The sequence below is a fragment of the Rana temporaria genome, chromosome 5, assembly GCF_905171775.1.
Source record: "Rana temporaria chromosome 5, aRanTem1.1, whole genome shotgun sequence".
Lineage (NCBI taxonomy): Eukaryota > Metazoa > Chordata > Amphibia > Anura > Ranidae > Rana > Rana temporaria.
Genome location: NC_053493.1, coordinates 287,870,028 through 287,886,746, shown reverse-complemented (window position 1 = coordinate 287,886,746; position 16,719 = coordinate 287,870,028). Strand labels below are relative to the sequence as shown.

Below are 16,719 nucleotides of genomic sequence, written 5' to 3'. Positions count from 1 at the left end.
AAAACACACTCACCTTATTTCTAGAAAGAAATGGCAACAGGGTGCACCATTGCTCTTGTTTGCTACCTCCACCAACAACTGTGGCCTTTTCATAGCCCAGAACATTTACAAAGCGTGCAGCTTGTCGAGGGGTGTCCAGAAGACGTCCAGCTCTCAGAGGGCGGACGTAGGAACAGACGGGTCGATTTACCCAGTTTTCATCCTTTGAAGAATAAAGCCAAAAAACATGACTGTTTAACATTTTAGTATATTAACGTGAAAAACAGACATGACAAACTGAAAAAAAAAATCAGCTTAAAACTAATTAGGGCAAAGTACACAAGTGCTGCATTACTTTTATGGAAGTGTTTGGTAGTGTATTGTTATTCAGTTTAGATTCTTGCACTGGCGGAAACTCGTACAATAAGAGGAGTGATGAGTTTGGGGTGTTTGCTGTAGGAACAGCTGTGTTACACCTTTTGTCTAATGGTCCATTTAAGAAGGTAAAAAAGTGTGCCCAACGGGAATGGTGGAGGTCCCAGCGTATTTGGCATGAGTTTATATTTATACTTTGTCACAGTGCACCAGGATATAAAGGAAGATGCAATTTTATAGACACTGTTAGTTGTAACTTTATTATTATTATTCAGGATTTATATAGTGCCAACAGTTCATGCACTACTTTACAAAATGAGGGTGGACAGCACAATTACAATACAGGAGGAATCAGAGGGCCCTCCTTGTTAGAGCTTACAATTTAAGAGTATCGTCATCTGCTATGATTCATGTGGTATACAGTTGTGCTTATAAGTTTACATACCCTGGCAGAATTTATGATTTCTTGGTAATTTTTTGGAGAATATGAATGATAACACAAAAACATTTTTCACTCAGTTAGTGTTTGGCTGAAGCCATTTATTATCAATCAACTGTGTTTACTCTTTAAATCATAATCACAACCAAAACTACCCAAATGACCCTGATCAAAAGTTTACATACCCCAGTTCATTAATACCGTGTATTTCCCCCTTTAACATCAATGACAGCTTGAAGTCTTTTGTGGTATTTGTGGATGAGTCTCTTTACTGTATATAGGAACTAGTGGAGTTTTATATTTTCTGCTGATTTTATCCTGTGAATGCAAAAATACCACAAACCTGCGCAAAGATCTTAACAAGCCTTGAACTGTGGGAAGGTCGAATCTGTAAATATTCTCTCCACCATTGTTTTGTATATACCAAGAACAACCGTTCCTTCTCTGCTGACTTCTGACGTTCTAACGTAAACTGGCAAAAAAAAAATAATAATAATAATAATAATAATAATAAAGCTAAGAAAGCAGATAAATGAAAAACTATTTAAAAAGGGCCATACAGGAAAAATAAATTATGAAAATATACTGTATATATTTGATTAAAAAAAAGTGCATTAAAAAGGAAGGGTTCGCTTTGCCCACATAAAACAATAATACCAGTGCCAAGGGAAATTATATATATATATATATATATATATATATATATATATATATATATATATATATATATATATACATACATACATATATATATACATACATATACACACACACTCACACACACACACACACACACACACACACACACACACACCACAGCTGCTGCACTTCTTTTTAAAAACAACTAGTTTATCTCTTTCACTTTTTGTTTACAGCAACAGAAATCAAAAGGAACTTTCACTGGGAATTATGACCCCTAAGAGGTAAGCAAATCAATTGTGATCTACTGGTAAATTTTAAGTTGCAAAGGCGAATTTGTTTTTGTCAATCTGCTAGAATGTGCGTGCCCCCATTTGCAATGTTCTTAGTAGATTGGCTAAAGCAATAAAGCGGAATTCCACTGAGAAAAAAAAAAGTCAGAAGCTACATATACTGCAGCTGCCGACTTTTAATATTAGATCGCCGTGGAATCTGTGGCGATCTATTGCCGTTAGTGGGAGCAAATACCTGTATTAAACAGGTATCTGCTCCCCCTTGAAAGGTGCCAAATGTGACACCAGAGGGGGGAGGAATCGGAAAAGCGGAAGTTCCATTTTTGGACAGAACTCTACTTTATTATGTATGTGTTCGGATATTAGCATATGACTGCTTAAGTTTGTGACCGTTCATCTCCATCTGACTCACTTTACATCTCGCTTAATGTACTATAGCTTTAACTGATGGACAACAGAAAATGTAAGTATAGTAAAGACCGGAATAGAGAAACTCATAATCAGCACCAGGTAATTTCTCTTCACTTATCTGTGAGCTAAAGCACAAGCCGTTTATTGATGTCAAAGGTTTTAAACTATATCCTCAACTGCTGTGCAAACATAAATATGGAATAATATTTTCTTGAGTACTAAGAACATTCCACTATTAAAAGTGAGTAGTGAGCTATGAAGTCATATAAAGCTGCTGGCCACATCATTACTGGAATACTGCATAGTGAAAATTTTAGTCCAGGAGATGTTGACCGATGGGCATCTACAATGTTAAAGTGGAGCTCGCACCCCGCCATTGCCACATTTGCCACTTTGTGGGGAGGAGCAGGTACCTGTTTTTGACTGGTAGTCGCTCCCACTTCCGGGTAAGATCGCTGATCGGCGAACTATGACATTTTTAAACCTCTCCCCCCGCTGCCTTCTGGGATACACACAGGTCCCAGAAGATGGCGGGACCATTCAGAAAGTGCAACGCGTCTCAGGCATGCGCATTAGAAACCCGACTGTGAAGTCTAAAGGCTTCACTGCCGGTTTCCCTTACTTAACATGCTGGCGCCTGCACCCAAAGCGGATTGATGAATTGGCTTGGGGTGCCGACATCACAGGATTCCTGGACAGGTAAGTGTACTTATATTGAAATTCAGCAGCTACAGTATTTGTAGCTGCCGACTTATTTTTTTTTCTACAGATTGGAGCTTCTCTTTAACAATCACTTCTCAGTGATACAATCATCAGGATATGCTGGAAAACCAACTAGCAGTTACAATACAACTATGTGAAATCGTTAACCTGTCAATTGTAATTCTCTAAGCAAGTGTGGGGTTCATACATCTCGAAGCACTACCTAATGGGATAGATCAGGGCTCAACATTTCAAGTCCTGAGCTACTAACCAGGCCTTAAGAGTTACTCGCCAAGTTGCCTCACACAACCCACCCCTAAACACGCCCCCTGTAAATGATCATATATGGTATGCAGGGTCGTCTAATGTTAATTGGACCCGCAAACATTTCCGTGCCCCCTATAGAAATACTACAGGAAAGGGTCAGAAATACTGTAGACATGGCAAGGAGAAGGCCAGAGAGACTGCAGACATGGCAAGGAGAGGGCCAGAGTGACTGCAGACATGGCAAGGAGAGGGCCAGAGTGACTGAAGACATGGCAAGGAGAGGGCCAGAGTGACTGAAGACATGGCAAGGAGAGGGCCAGAGTGACTGAAGACATGGCAAGGAGAGGGCCAGAGTGACTGAAGACATGGAAAGGAGAGGGCCAGAGTGACTGAAGACATGGCAAGGAGAGGGCCAGAGTGACTGAAGACATGGCAAGGAGAGGGCCAGAGTGACTGAAGACATGGCAAGGAGAGGGCCAGAGTGACTGAAGACATGGCAAGGAGAGGACCAGAGAGACTGCAGACATGGCAAGGCGAGGACCAGAGAGACTGCAGACATGGCAAAGAGAGGACCAGAGAGACTGCAGACATGGTACAGGTACTGTGGATGGTATGGCGATGGATGGCTCCCACCCTCCATCCACATCTCTGTAGAGGGGAGATGTTGCAGATCAGCAGCTCTAGGACCTGGGAGAGCATGTCGTCCCTCTACACTTGTTCAGGGTGATCCCTGACCACTCCCCCTGCTCTGAGTGACTCCTCTGCTCACTTTCTTCCCAGGACCCTCACTCAAATCATCAGCTGTGTCCAGATCCAGAAAGCACACAGGTCCCCTCATACTCCCGGCCAGTCAGCTCAGCAGTGTCCCAGTGCAGACAGCAAGTCCTCTCCTGTCCCCTTCCATTGCCAGCAGGGAGGAAGTTATATCTTCCTCCTCTATATGCCGGGTCCTCCAAGCACCCGATTGGTTGTTAGGCTGCTAGCAACCAATCGGTTTGACAGGCAGTACTTGGGAGACAACAGGAGAAAGACAGTAGTTCCACTTGATTTGGGCGCCTCTTCTCCTCACCCAGAAGGATCCTGGCTGCTGCTACTTGCAATCAGTTTATATTTACTCGCCAAATGCGAGTACAAATTTTGAGAGCTGGGATAGATGATTTCACAGTTTCCTGGTTCAGTCTAAAGCCAACCATACATGCATTGAAATTTGGCAGGTTTAGCAAGGACCCGCCGCAATTCAATCCATGTATGCTTAGACTAATTGTACCTAAGTCAATCCATTTATCAGCTTGGGTACAATCAGCCTGTCAGATTTTTATACGAATATTGCCGTTCTGTTGGTAGGCAAGGTTTCAAGCCCCCCACACCCATCCGTGGTAAAAGGAAAGAAAATCAAATAATCTATGGGCTGCCTAAGAGCTTCCTGTGCAAATTGTCTGGTTCCAGGTCACAAATTAGCATTGCTGGCTCAAACAGCAATCTGTTGTAGAAAAGGCAACACAAGAAGCTATGAAGAAGTTGAGCTAGAAGTCAAAGTGTCACAGAAATGTACCTACAGTCCTTTGGCATGTAAAACAGTTTAGCTACATTAGAATACATATTATATATTTTGTCATTAGTGAGATGTATTTAGAAAAAGTACCTGAGCATTGACAATCTCTGGAGATAGCGCTTCCTGTAGATGTGGATACAGCTCCAGTTTGACATTTAAAATTCCCACAGAAACTTTACACTCAGCCCCTGATGTGCAAAAATAAAATATATACATTTTTAAAATCAAACACACAAACAGGCACCCTGTCATGCAGCAGCAATTATTGACCTGGAATCTATGTAAACAGTATTTTTACAGAAAGTAAGCCAAAGTGTAAGTCTAGGTTCACATCGGAGCTGTTCTGTTTGGCCACGCTTGAGTGGGCACAGCAGCCCATCTATGCCCGCACCTTTTTTTAAATGCGGCCACTGCAGAAACTGCATGGTGTTTTTCCTTGTGCGGCAAACCGCACTGTTTCAGGGCATCGGGGTGCCATTAAGAGATAATTGCACTGCGTGTGTTTCCTAAATAATTTTCGCATTTTTAGTGTAGCTGGGGAAACGTGTGCGATTTACACATATTCCCGTACCTGCAAAAACCTGAAAACTAGCCCAAGGTAATGTATTGCATATTGTGATCGAATATAATATAATATAATATAATATATATTTGTTTAAACATAGGCATATATGTAAAGAAGATGCATGGTGTAGTAATTATTATTTGAGAAATACAAAACATTCTGGAAGTAAGCAGCCAGGTATTCATAAATCACATAAAGAATCTTACCAACACCCTGGAGCTCCACAGCAAGATTTGTCGCTCCTCTATGCACACCCAACACTGAACGCCACTCCATAAAGTGAGAGGCCACTAGAGTGGTTTCTCCAGAAATGTCTGTCTTGATTAATACCATCTGTACAGGATCACAGATTGACAGAAGCGTGGTACCATCAGCAATTCTGCTACCCTCTCCTGAAAATAAACAATGAATATTAATATCAAGAAAAAGCTTTAACTACTGTAGATCGAGATAGAGATATATATAATTCTTCCATGTTTTGAATTCTGCAGCCAAGAATAATTTCATATCTGCCATAAAATTCAGATATGTGACAATTTTCTGCCAACAAGGTCTAAATAATTAAATAAACTGGGACAAACACAATTTAATGGGACATTATAGGTATCAAGAGCACAGACATCCAATATCAATAACAAAAAAAAAAAAAAAAAAGAAGAAGATTGAGCTGAGCTGGGACTAAAACAATTGTCAGAAAGGTTGTTTTTTTTGTTTGTTTTACATGAACTAATCGTGCTGATGTTATCTTGTGCAGATCTCTCCATGTTCATCATGGGTGCAAGTTTTTTTTTTTTATTATAGTTTTGTATAATTTAATTTTTGAATGTTTTCAAGAACTTTGGCCTTATGGGTAAATTTCTAATGCACTGCCTCTCCCTTGCTGAAATCTCCCTCTAGTGCACATCCTGAAGTTTCTAAATATCCCCTACATAACCCATCGTAATTTTATAGAAGTTTCAATCGTTTTTTTTTCCCCAAACCAACACATCAATCGACCACATATCTGTGCATGCTCTGGGCACAGGGCTTCATACTAACAGTTTATACCTAGTAGGCTCCTACTACACCTTGGCATCAAGCTGGGGCAATGGTGTTGGGAATGGTATGGTAAAATAGTTTCTCATCTCCAAGTGAGAAAATAACAAACCTAAGCTGTCTTTGTGCAGTTCTAGCAGAATTTCATCTTGAAAGTCAGGCTCACAGGCACACGGGACTGGTTTAAAGCGGAAACGTTGGTTTCTGAAGTGCAAGTGAAGAGTAAATGTGGAGCAGACCTGACCAGGAAGAGGCTCCGCTTCCTGAAGGTGTTCTAGGAAAGCTTTTCCACCCAAGACCTGGAGATGAAGATATCTACGGGATGGGTCAATATTAGCTGTGGAAGACATCAAAAAACAAATGATCAATAAAAATAAGTTTTGTATGCTCTTTTACACAAACATGTGAAATATATTATACCACATCTTAAAATTAGCTTCTTAAAAGGGGTTGTAAAGGCAAAATAATTGTTTCCTAAATTACCTTAGTGCAGTCCTCCTTCACTTACCTCATCCTTCGATTTTGCTTTTAAATGTCCTTATTTCTTCTGAGAAATCCTCACTTCCTGTTCTTCTGTCTGTAACTCCACACAGTAATGTGAGGCTTTCTCCCTGGTGTGGAGTGTCGTGCTCGTCACCTCTCTTGGACAACAGGAGAGTCAGGACGCTCTCTACGTTACAGATAGAGAAAGGAGCTGTGCGTTAGTGGGCATCCTCACTCTCCCGTAGTCCAGGGGAGGGGGCGAGCACGCCACTCCAAACCAGGGAAAAAGCCTTGCATTACTGTGTGGAGTAATGCCCTGTACACACGATCGGTACATCCAATGAAAACGGTTTCATCAGATATCCGATGAAATTGACTTTCCTCAGTCTTGCCTACACACCATCAGTTAAAAAAAACGATCATGTCAGAACGCGGTGACGTAAAACACAACGACGTGCTGAGAAAAATGAAGTTCAATGCTTCTGAGCATGCGTTGATTTTTAACCAATGGATTTCCCCACAGACGATCATTTTTTTTCTATCAGTTTTTTAACCAACAGATAATTTTAAAACAGGTTCTAAGTTTTTTCACTGATGGGAAAAAAAACGATGGGGCCCACACACGATCGGTTCGTCTGATGAAAACGGTCCATCAGACCGTTTTCATCAGACGAACCGATCGTGTGTACGCGGCATTACAGACAGAAGAACAGGAAGTGAGGATTTCTCAGAAGAAATAAGGACATTTAAAAGAAAAATCGAAGGATGAGGTAAGGGAAGGAGGACTGCACTAAGGTAAAGGAAACTATTAAGGAAAACATTTTTTTACCTTTACAACCCTTTTAAGGAATAACATTTTAGAAGAAAGGGGGTCTTTTAAACTATAAAATTGAGATTGTAACACTTGATTCAAAAAGCCTTTCACTTAGAGAAAAAGCATAAATCTGGGTGAAAAAGTATTACACAGATGACAGCGTTCCCATTATAAAAACGCACTACTTGGCTTGAAAAAAAAAAAAAAAAACATGCGAACAGAAATACATAGGCTGTCATTGCCGCCCTCTACTTTTAAAAAAATTTAAGACTTCACAATCGCTTAATGCTCATAGAACTCTTCCCTCAGTAAGAAGTATAATCAGCCTTATAGATCTCCTATGGTGGGGACAAAGGATGAGCTCCGGCGTGTTTGCATAGAGCACGTGCCGAGCCCACCAGGAAGTCAGCACCCGCGCTGCGCTAATCACAGCCAGGCAGACATTTCCCGATCTCTGCAGCCGAGCATCGGACAACATCAGAATCAAGTCGACTTTCCTGACTCCCAATTACACAATGATCACGAGGTTCCGGATATTGAATGAGAACAAAGAAGAAGCCTCCCATAGTGTAAAATGTATCAAATACATTTATTTAGAAGCCAAATGGATTCCTACATTAAAAATGGCTTGTAAAGCTAGTAAAGTGCAAACACGGCGATGTGGACGCCTCTTACGTCACTTCCAGTCCGCTCTGTACATCTGGCTATGCCCTTCCTTGTTCTCATACAATATCCGGAACCTCGTGATCATTGTGTAATTGGGAGTCCGGAAGGTTGCCACCACCATATGGAGCTTTAAGCCTGGTCTAACACCATCTTGAACCAGAACTTTCAACACATCTGAAAATTGGAGACCTGGAGCCGTAAGCCTGTCCCCACCATAGGAGATCTATAAAGCGAATTATACTTCTTATGAGGTAAGAGTTCTGTGAGCATTAAGCAATTGTGAAGTCACGAAGATTTAGTTCAGAAGAATTTCTCTTATATATATTTCGTCTAGAAGAATTGTTACAACACATTTGGATATTGTGGACTTTGATCACTCATTGTTACTTTTGTTTAGTTATGTTCATCATTAACTAATATTATTTAGTATTAAGAAAGTTGCGCCGATCACTTCTATTCATATTTATTCTTGCGCACTGTGTACACTTTAGGTCCACCAGCAGTTTTCACAATTTTTATCCAATTACATTTTTTTATTAATTCACTTGGTAGCACGAGGGACCACGCCTTTTACTTGTTAGTTGCATGTTCCAGTTCAGGGACTCAAAGTGCTGAAGCCAGAGATAGCATTTTCAATAGTAAGTCAACAACGGCAGCCTTAAACTGTCAAAATTGAGTAATAATCTAACATGCAGGTTGAAAGACCAGCAAATATGAATTCCCTGTTATACCATTTTGCATGGATTGATGAATTATTAGAAAGAGATCATAAATCTCCTAAACGGTGCATCTTTAGGAGATTTTTACACTGCTTATAGGTAAGCATTATTATAGGTTTACCTATAGGTAAACAAATGTCTGCATAGGAAGTTTACTTCCTCCAAGACATGGCACGGAATTAAACGGGGGGGGGGGGGGGGGGTGATTGAAAAAAAATCCTAAAAGCTGTGCACACAAAAAATATCTGTTACTCTCTCCAGTCAATTTAAGCAAAAGCACCCTGACTGGACTCATGTACACATAGCATGTGACAAATGGTTTTGATTGTAAGCATCACCGAAAAAAAGGAGGAGGAATTAAAACATTTAAATGAATTTGTCCTACTTTTCTTATATGTCGGTGGCCGTTTATCCACAAAAGATGTTGTTGGTTTCGGTGTTGAAGTTAGTTTTCTTGAATGACCATCCTACAAAATAAACAAGACACAGACACACTTATACAACAGGTATATCGTTGCTGATCCAACTGGTCAGTGTTACCAGCAGCAGAGAATTGTGAGGACGTGGGGTATATCGCATCAGAAATACCTACCATAGTGAGCCTTATATCCTCTTCCGTAAAGGGCACAGAACACTTTAACCTCTTTCCCACCGGGCTTGTTTTTCAGATTCGGTGTTTACGAGACTAAAACTGTTTTTTTTGCTAGAAAATTACTTAAAACCCCCAAACATTATATATATTTTTTTCTAACACCCTAGAGAATAAAATGGCAGTCATTGCAATACTTTTTGTCACACCGTATTTGCGCAGCGGTCTTACAAGCGCACTTTTTTTGGAAAAAAAATCACTTTTTTTAATTAAAAAATAAGACAACAATAAATTTTGCCCAATTCTTTTATATATTGTGAAAGATAATGTTACGCCGAGTAAAATGATACCCAACATGTCACGCTTAAAAATTGCGCCCGCTCGTGGCATGAAGTCAAACTTTTACCCTTAAAAATCTCGATAGGCGACGTTTAAAAAATTCTGCATTTTTTGAGTTACAGAGGAGGTCTAGGGCTAGAATTATTGCTCTCGCTCTAACGACCGCGGTGATACCTCACTTGTGTGGTTTGAACACCGTTTTCATATGCGGGCGCTACTCGCGTATGCGTTCGCTTCTGTGCGCAAGCTCGTCGGGACGGGGCGCTTTAAATTTAATTTTTTTTGTTTTCTTATTTATTTTTATTTAGTTAAGATTTTTTTACACTGAAATAAAAAAATAAATAAACATCCCTTGTAATAGAAAAAAGCATGACAGGTCCTCTTAAATATGAGATCTGGGGTCAAAAAGACCCCAGATCTTATATTTAGACTTAAATGCAAAAAAAAGAAAAAAAAATTGAAACTGTCATTTTTTCAAATGACAAAAAAAAAAAAAAATTTTGCTTTAAGACGCTGGGCGGGACTGACGTTTTGACGTCACTTCCGCCCAGCAGAGCTATGAGGACGGGTGAAGGAAATTTTTCCTTCACTCGCAACCCCAGTCAGCTGCCAAACAGTCCCGATCGCCTCTGCCGCTACCGACGGCTCCGGTAAGCGGCGGAGGGCGCGGGAGAGCGGCGGGGCCCCTCTGCCGCCACCGTTAACGGCGATCTCGCGGCAAATTCGTCGGAGACCGCCGTTATTGTGTACACCACCGCCCACTGAAGAGATGGATATCTCGGTTGTGGCAGCAGCTGCTGCCGTTACCGAGACATCCATCTTTAAAAAAGAGGACGTCTTTTGGACATGGGGCGGTGGTCAAGAGGTTAAAAACATATTTATGGTCGTTACCCTCTGACCGAGAGTGATGTGAATCACATAAACACATGACAAGACTTACAACATAAATAGACCTGAAGTGTGCCTTGGTGGTCTGGTCAGTATGCCAAGAAAAGGGGGCATACCCAAGGTAAGTAATGGGTAGTTAATTGAAGGATATGCTGAGAAGTGCCCTGAAAAAGGGAAGAGCGAGAGGGTGTCAAATGCGATTGAATGGGCAGACTCACGGACATGAGGTGAGCTGGGAAGAGTCGGCCCAGTGACGTGTATTACCGCACACTGAACCGACAAAGAGCATGTGTGAGTGGGCTGCTTAAATACCCTCCGGGCTCCTCCCATAAACTCAGGCCACCATACTGACCTTCTTATTTATATAAAAATCTTCCCATAGATAGATTTTCTTGTCATCTTCACATATATATCAGCCTAACAAATTTTAAATCCTGAATGATGAATAGTGTCCACCTCATTTAAACAGCAACATCCCCTTGACCTTTACCTCCAGGAAACGCAGCTCTTTCATGACATCATCTACTATTCCTCTTCTCCTCAAGGCTTCCATTAGATCTTCCTCTGATAAATAATGGCTTTCATGGCCAAATTCATCTCCTATTGTCTCAGCCAGGACCTCCCTGATTTTACCATGAACATCCATCTAAATGCAGGAAAAAGAAAAGCTGAAAATAATAATATTATGAAAACTTCCTATTAAACCAGGTAAAATATCCTATATATGACGAAACTACATACTTATCCAATAAAGAGCTATTCAAGTAAAATTAGTCGGCGAACTGTTATTGCTAGCAGCATGAAAGTATTGGAACTAAGCATCCCAAAAATGTATATTTTTTCCCAACCAGTAGGTTAAAAAAATAAAATAAAAAATAAAATGGATCGGATTCCCCCAATGATCAAACACACATGATGGTGAAATCCTTTCTGCTGTGCTATTGTATTGTCTGCTGAAACAGACAAATTTCAATCCATATATGGCCCGGCTTTAGCGTCAGTCACTACACTCAATTTACCTTACTATGTATTCCATGCAATCCCCTACAACCAGATTTCAGAGAGCTCCCTACATGCGGAGTGGATATGCCTACTATTTAATCTTTCTGGAAGTGTCATCAATCAGGTTCACACTTTCAAGATGGGTTTGAATTTAAATGCTGGATGTCTTGTCTGTATTGACATGCTATTATATCAAAAATTCTGTATGCAAGAAATGGAAAGAAGTCTACAGTAGGTGTGAGTGGCTATTGGGGAATATTTAAATAAAAAAGTTTTTCTGCCCACATTTCAGCTTTAAGGCTTAAAGTGGAGCTCCACTCATTTTTGTGTTTATTAAAAGTCAGCAGCTTCAAAAAGTGTAGCTGCTGACTTTTAATAAACAGACACTCACCTGTCCCAGGATCTAGTGGTGCACTCACCCCAGCCGTTTTCACCCTGTGTCCTCCCTCGGCAGTGCCAACATCTTTACTATGGGCACCCGGCTGTGACAGCTTGTGGCTTCACGGCCGGGTGCCCATTGTGCATGCACGAGCGGCACTGCGCTCTGTGACTGGTCCCAACATCTTCTGGGACCTGTCATGTGTCACAGAAGACTTCAGGAGAGAAGGGGGCAGGAGAACTTCCGATTCCAATCCCCTAAGGTGACCGGAACAGATGTTGGTAGGGGTATCTGTTAATAATCAGGTACCCGTCCCCCCCCTTCTCCTCCCCAAAAGCAGGAGCTGGGGAGGAAGCCTTAAAGCGGAACTTCCCCTGTTGGGTGGAGTTCTGCTTTAATAAGTGTTATTAAAGGTTTGGCTTTAAAAAAATAAAAATAAAAAACATGTTCTACTTACCTGTTCTGTGCAATGGTTTAGCACAGAACACCACTGATCCTTCTCTTTTCAGGTCCGCCGCCGGCGCTTCTGGTTCCTCCCCCTTGACCAGTGTCCCCAACAGCAAGTCACTTACTTTGGGGGAACTTGTGCAAGCTCGCTTCAACGAAGTGACATCAACCACAGACTTACTATGGGGATTCCACTGTCGCTACCTCCTATGCACCCACCTCCACAGAGAAGCTGCCCCTGACAACTCAGCGTGGGACCGGACCGGCTTTAGAAAAGAGGGGTCTGTGTCTCTATCTAGCTATCTATTTCTTCTTTACATGGCTACCAGTAGATTTAGATGCTGCTAGCATTAGAAAATAAATAGGAAGGTAAATTATATTTTCTTTTTACTACATTTCTTGAGTTGCTTCTTGGTCTAGGCCCAAATGATGTCATACATCCCAGGAGTCTTCGGGGGGGGGGGGGTTCTCAGCTAAGTACACCTGTTGCCTGCATGCCTGAGCCAAGTGAAGATGGATTTTAGAAAGTAAATGCTACATGAATCTGCCCTAGGTCTCCAAACTGCGGCCCGGGGGCCGTATGTGGCCATTTGCTTACCTTAATCAGGCCCTTGGGACACTATTCCTTTTGCAGATACGAGACAGTATTTCTTCTACACTAACAATGGTGCATAATTGCCATCACTGATACCAACAATGGGGCACTACTATTCCTACCACTGACCCCCAAAAATGGGGCACTATTCCTTCCACTGACACCAACTGCAGGGCCCTACTCCTTCCAATGACACCAATGATGGGGCACTATTTCTTCCCCTAATACCAACAATGGGGCGATATTCCTCCCACCATCACCAGTGATGGGGCATTCTTTTTCCCATTGACGCCAGGACATTGTCCTATTACACAGTGGCTACAGTCCGGCCCCCTTAAGGTCTTGAAGGACAGTAAACTGACCCTTTATTCAGAAAGTTTGGAGACCCCTGCTTTAAAGTATAACTAAAGGGCAACATTTTTTTTTTTTCGTTTTGGATAGTGGAAAGGGAGTAAAACACCTATCAGTTTTCATTGCTGTCTGTGCCCCCGTTAGGGAGATTCACCCTCTCTAATTTATTCTGTTAGCCATTTATTAAAAGTGAAAGAAAAAGAAAGTCACAAATTTTGGGTTGTCCCCAGAAAAGTAAGAGAGGGAAAATCTTCCATTGAGGACACTTGTTCTGGTACTCTGGGGGTTCCCAAGAAAATCCCTTAGTTTGCAGAGATTTCCTCTCGCTTCCTGCTTGGCTATGGGACAGGAAATGAAGGGAAATCAGATGACGAAAAAAAAAAAATCTGACAGGGGTTATAATGCCCCGTACACACCATCACTTAAAGCGGGAGTTCACCCATTTATGAAATTTTTTTTTTCTCCCATAAGGTTCCTGCTCGTTCGGTCTAGGGGAATCGGCTATTTGTAGTAAAATATGAGCTGTACTTACCCGTTTTCGAGCTGCATGTTCTTCCGTCGCTTCCGGGTATGGGTCTTCGAGAGCGGGCGTTCCTTCTTGATTGACAGCCTTCCGAGAGGCTTCCGACGGTCGCATCCATCGCGTCACTCGTAGCCGAAAGAAGCCGAACGTCGGTGCGGCTCTATACTGCGCCTGCGCACCGACGTTCGGCTTCTTTCGGAAAATCGTGACGCGATGGATGCGACCGTCGGAAGCCTCTCGGAAGACTGTCAATCAAGAAGGAACGCCCGCTCCCGAAGACCCATACCCGGAAGCGACGGAGAGGATGCGTCTCGTAAACGGGTAAGTACTGCACATATTTTAAAATAAATAGCCGATTCCCCTAGTAAAAACGAGCAGGAATCTAAGGGGGAAAAGTGCCCTCTAAGGGTGAACCCCCGCTTTAATGTGATGAAAAAAAAATGCCGTTTTTAAAAACGTCACTTTAAATGACCGTGTGTGGGGGAAAACGTCGTTTTATGTCTTCTAAAAAACGACCAAAAAAAATTGAAGCATGCTTCAATTTTATGTGTCGTTTTTCAAAACGTCAACTTTTACTTCACAGAAATTGACTGTGTGTAGTAAAAAACGTCGTTTTTTCACCCGCGCATGCCCAGAAGCTACTTATGAAGCGAGCTTCAATGGAAAAAGTGGCGAGAACGTAACCTCGCTTTGCTATTACATTGTGAGAAAAACGATGGTGTGTAGGCAACTTCGTCTTTGAAAATTGAAGTTTCAAAAACGTCATTTTTTACTTCACAGAAAATGTCGTTTTTTTTCATCACATAAAGTGATGGTGTGTACGGGGCATTAGACTCACTTTCCCTATCCAAAAATGAAAAAATAAAAATAAAAAAAATTGTTTATAGTTCTTCTTTAAAGGATCACTAAAATATTTTTATTTTTTTTGCTGAAATGACTGTTTACAGGGTATAGAGACATAAAAGTTAACCGATTCCTTTTAAAAATGATTAAAAATAGATTAAATTCAATCATATAATGTGCCTGTAGTTTCACTTTCTTTTTAAACTGGTTTCATGTTTATGTGAAGTAAAGAGACCCATAGAACAAAAACAAACACATCCAGGGCAGTATTTTGTTTTTAAAATGAATCCGATTGGTTCTGTTAAGTTTTAGACACACAGTAATGACAGCTTAGACTAGTGATGGTGAACCTCGGCACTCCAGATGTTTTGGAACTACATTTCCCATGATGCTCTTGCACTCGGCAGTCTAGTTGAGCATCATGGGAAATGTAGTTCCAAAACATCTGCAGTGCCAAGGTTCGCCACCACTGGCTTAGACCATCGTGAAAAGCTCCCAGTATGATGGTTATAAGGAAACGGACAACCAGGAAGTGTGGAGATCACAGCAGAATTACAGCAACATCAAAGCAAAAACGAGCAATGAGGACATGAAACCAGTACTGCAGTAAGGTAAAGGAAGCTATTTAGCTAAAAAAAAAAAATTTCCTTTAGTGATCCTTTAACCACTTAAGGACCGCCTCCTGCATATATACGTCAGCAGAATGGCACGGCTGGGCATATGTACGTACAGGGACGTCCTGTTCATCTACCCAGCCGTGGACCGCTGTAAACACACACTAGGTGAAACATAACTCCTTCAGCGCCCCCTGTGGTTAACTCCCAAACTGCAACGGTCATTTCCACAATAAACAATGCATTTTAAATGCATTTTTTGCTGTGAAAATGACAATGGTCCCAAAAATGTGTCAAAATTGTCCAAAGTGTACGCCATAATGTCGCAGTCACGAAAAAAAAAAAAAAAAAAAACGCTGATAGCCGCCATTAGTAGTAAAAAAAAAAAAAATTAATAAAAATGCAATAAAACTATCCCCTATTTTGTAAACTCTATACATTTTGCGCAAACCAACCGATAAACACTTATTGCGATTTTTTTTACCAAAAATATGTAGAAGAATACGTATCGGCTTAAACTGAGGAAAAAAAAATTTTTTTTTATATATTTTTGGGGGATATTTATTACAGCAAAAAGTAAAAAATATTGTTTTTTTTTTCAAAATTGTCGCTCTATTTTTGTTTATAGCGCAAAAAATAAAAACCGCAGAGGTGATCAAATACCACCAAAAGAAAGCTCTATTTGTGGGAAAAAAAGGACACCAAATCTGTTTGGGAGCCACGTCGCACGGCCGCGCAATTGTCAGTTAAAGCGACGCAGTGCCGAATCGCAAAAAGGGGCCTGGTCCTTTACCTGCATTTTGGTCCGGGGCTTAAGTGGTTAAAGTGATTGTTAACCCAGATAACACAAACACTACCAGACCCTCTATTAGAGCCTGGCATAGTACATTTCATTAGTCTTTTATGAAAAAAAAAAATTTGTAAATACCTATTTAGAACGATCTTCAGGCTGGTCACATGACTCGCGGCCGCTGTATACATGTGATATGTGGCTTCTGCAGGAGGGCAGAGATCTCCCTCTGATGTCAGCTGGGGAGATCACATGGCCACTCAGCCCCTCCTGCAGTAGCCCTGGAAACCGTCCGAGAGTCACGTGACTGTCCTGAAGATCGCGCTAAATCAGTATTTACAACTTTTTACAAAAGACTAATGCAGTGTGCTATGCTAGGCTATAAGAGGAGGGGCTGGCAGGGAACATTTGGAATTTTAT

General features: G+C 41.3%; 1 protein-coding gene across 1 annotated transcript in view; it reads right to left on the bottom strand.

Moving 5' to 3' along the window:
* CEP76 (centrosomal protein 76) overlaps nucleotides 1-16,719 on the bottom strand; it is a 34,837-nt gene that overhangs the window by 17,153 nt on the left and 965 nt on the right. Inside the window, exons 2-8 of the mRNA XM_040353929.1 lie at nucleotides 11,246-11,401; nucleotides 9,325-9,406; nucleotides 6,370-6,594; nucleotides 5,429-5,614; nucleotides 4,748-4,845; nucleotides 1,137-1,265; nucleotides 14-202 (exon numbers count right to left, since the gene is read on the bottom strand). Coding sequence (XP_040209863.1) covers nucleotides 14-202; nucleotides 1,137-1,265; nucleotides 4,748-4,845; nucleotides 5,429-5,614; nucleotides 6,370-6,594; nucleotides 9,325-9,406; nucleotides 11,246-11,401 — 1,065 coding nt within the window. The remainder of the gene's footprint in view (nucleotides 1-13; nucleotides 203-1,136; nucleotides 1,266-4,747; nucleotides 4,846-5,428; nucleotides 5,615-6,369; nucleotides 6,595-9,324; nucleotides 9,407-11,245; nucleotides 11,402-16,719) is intronic.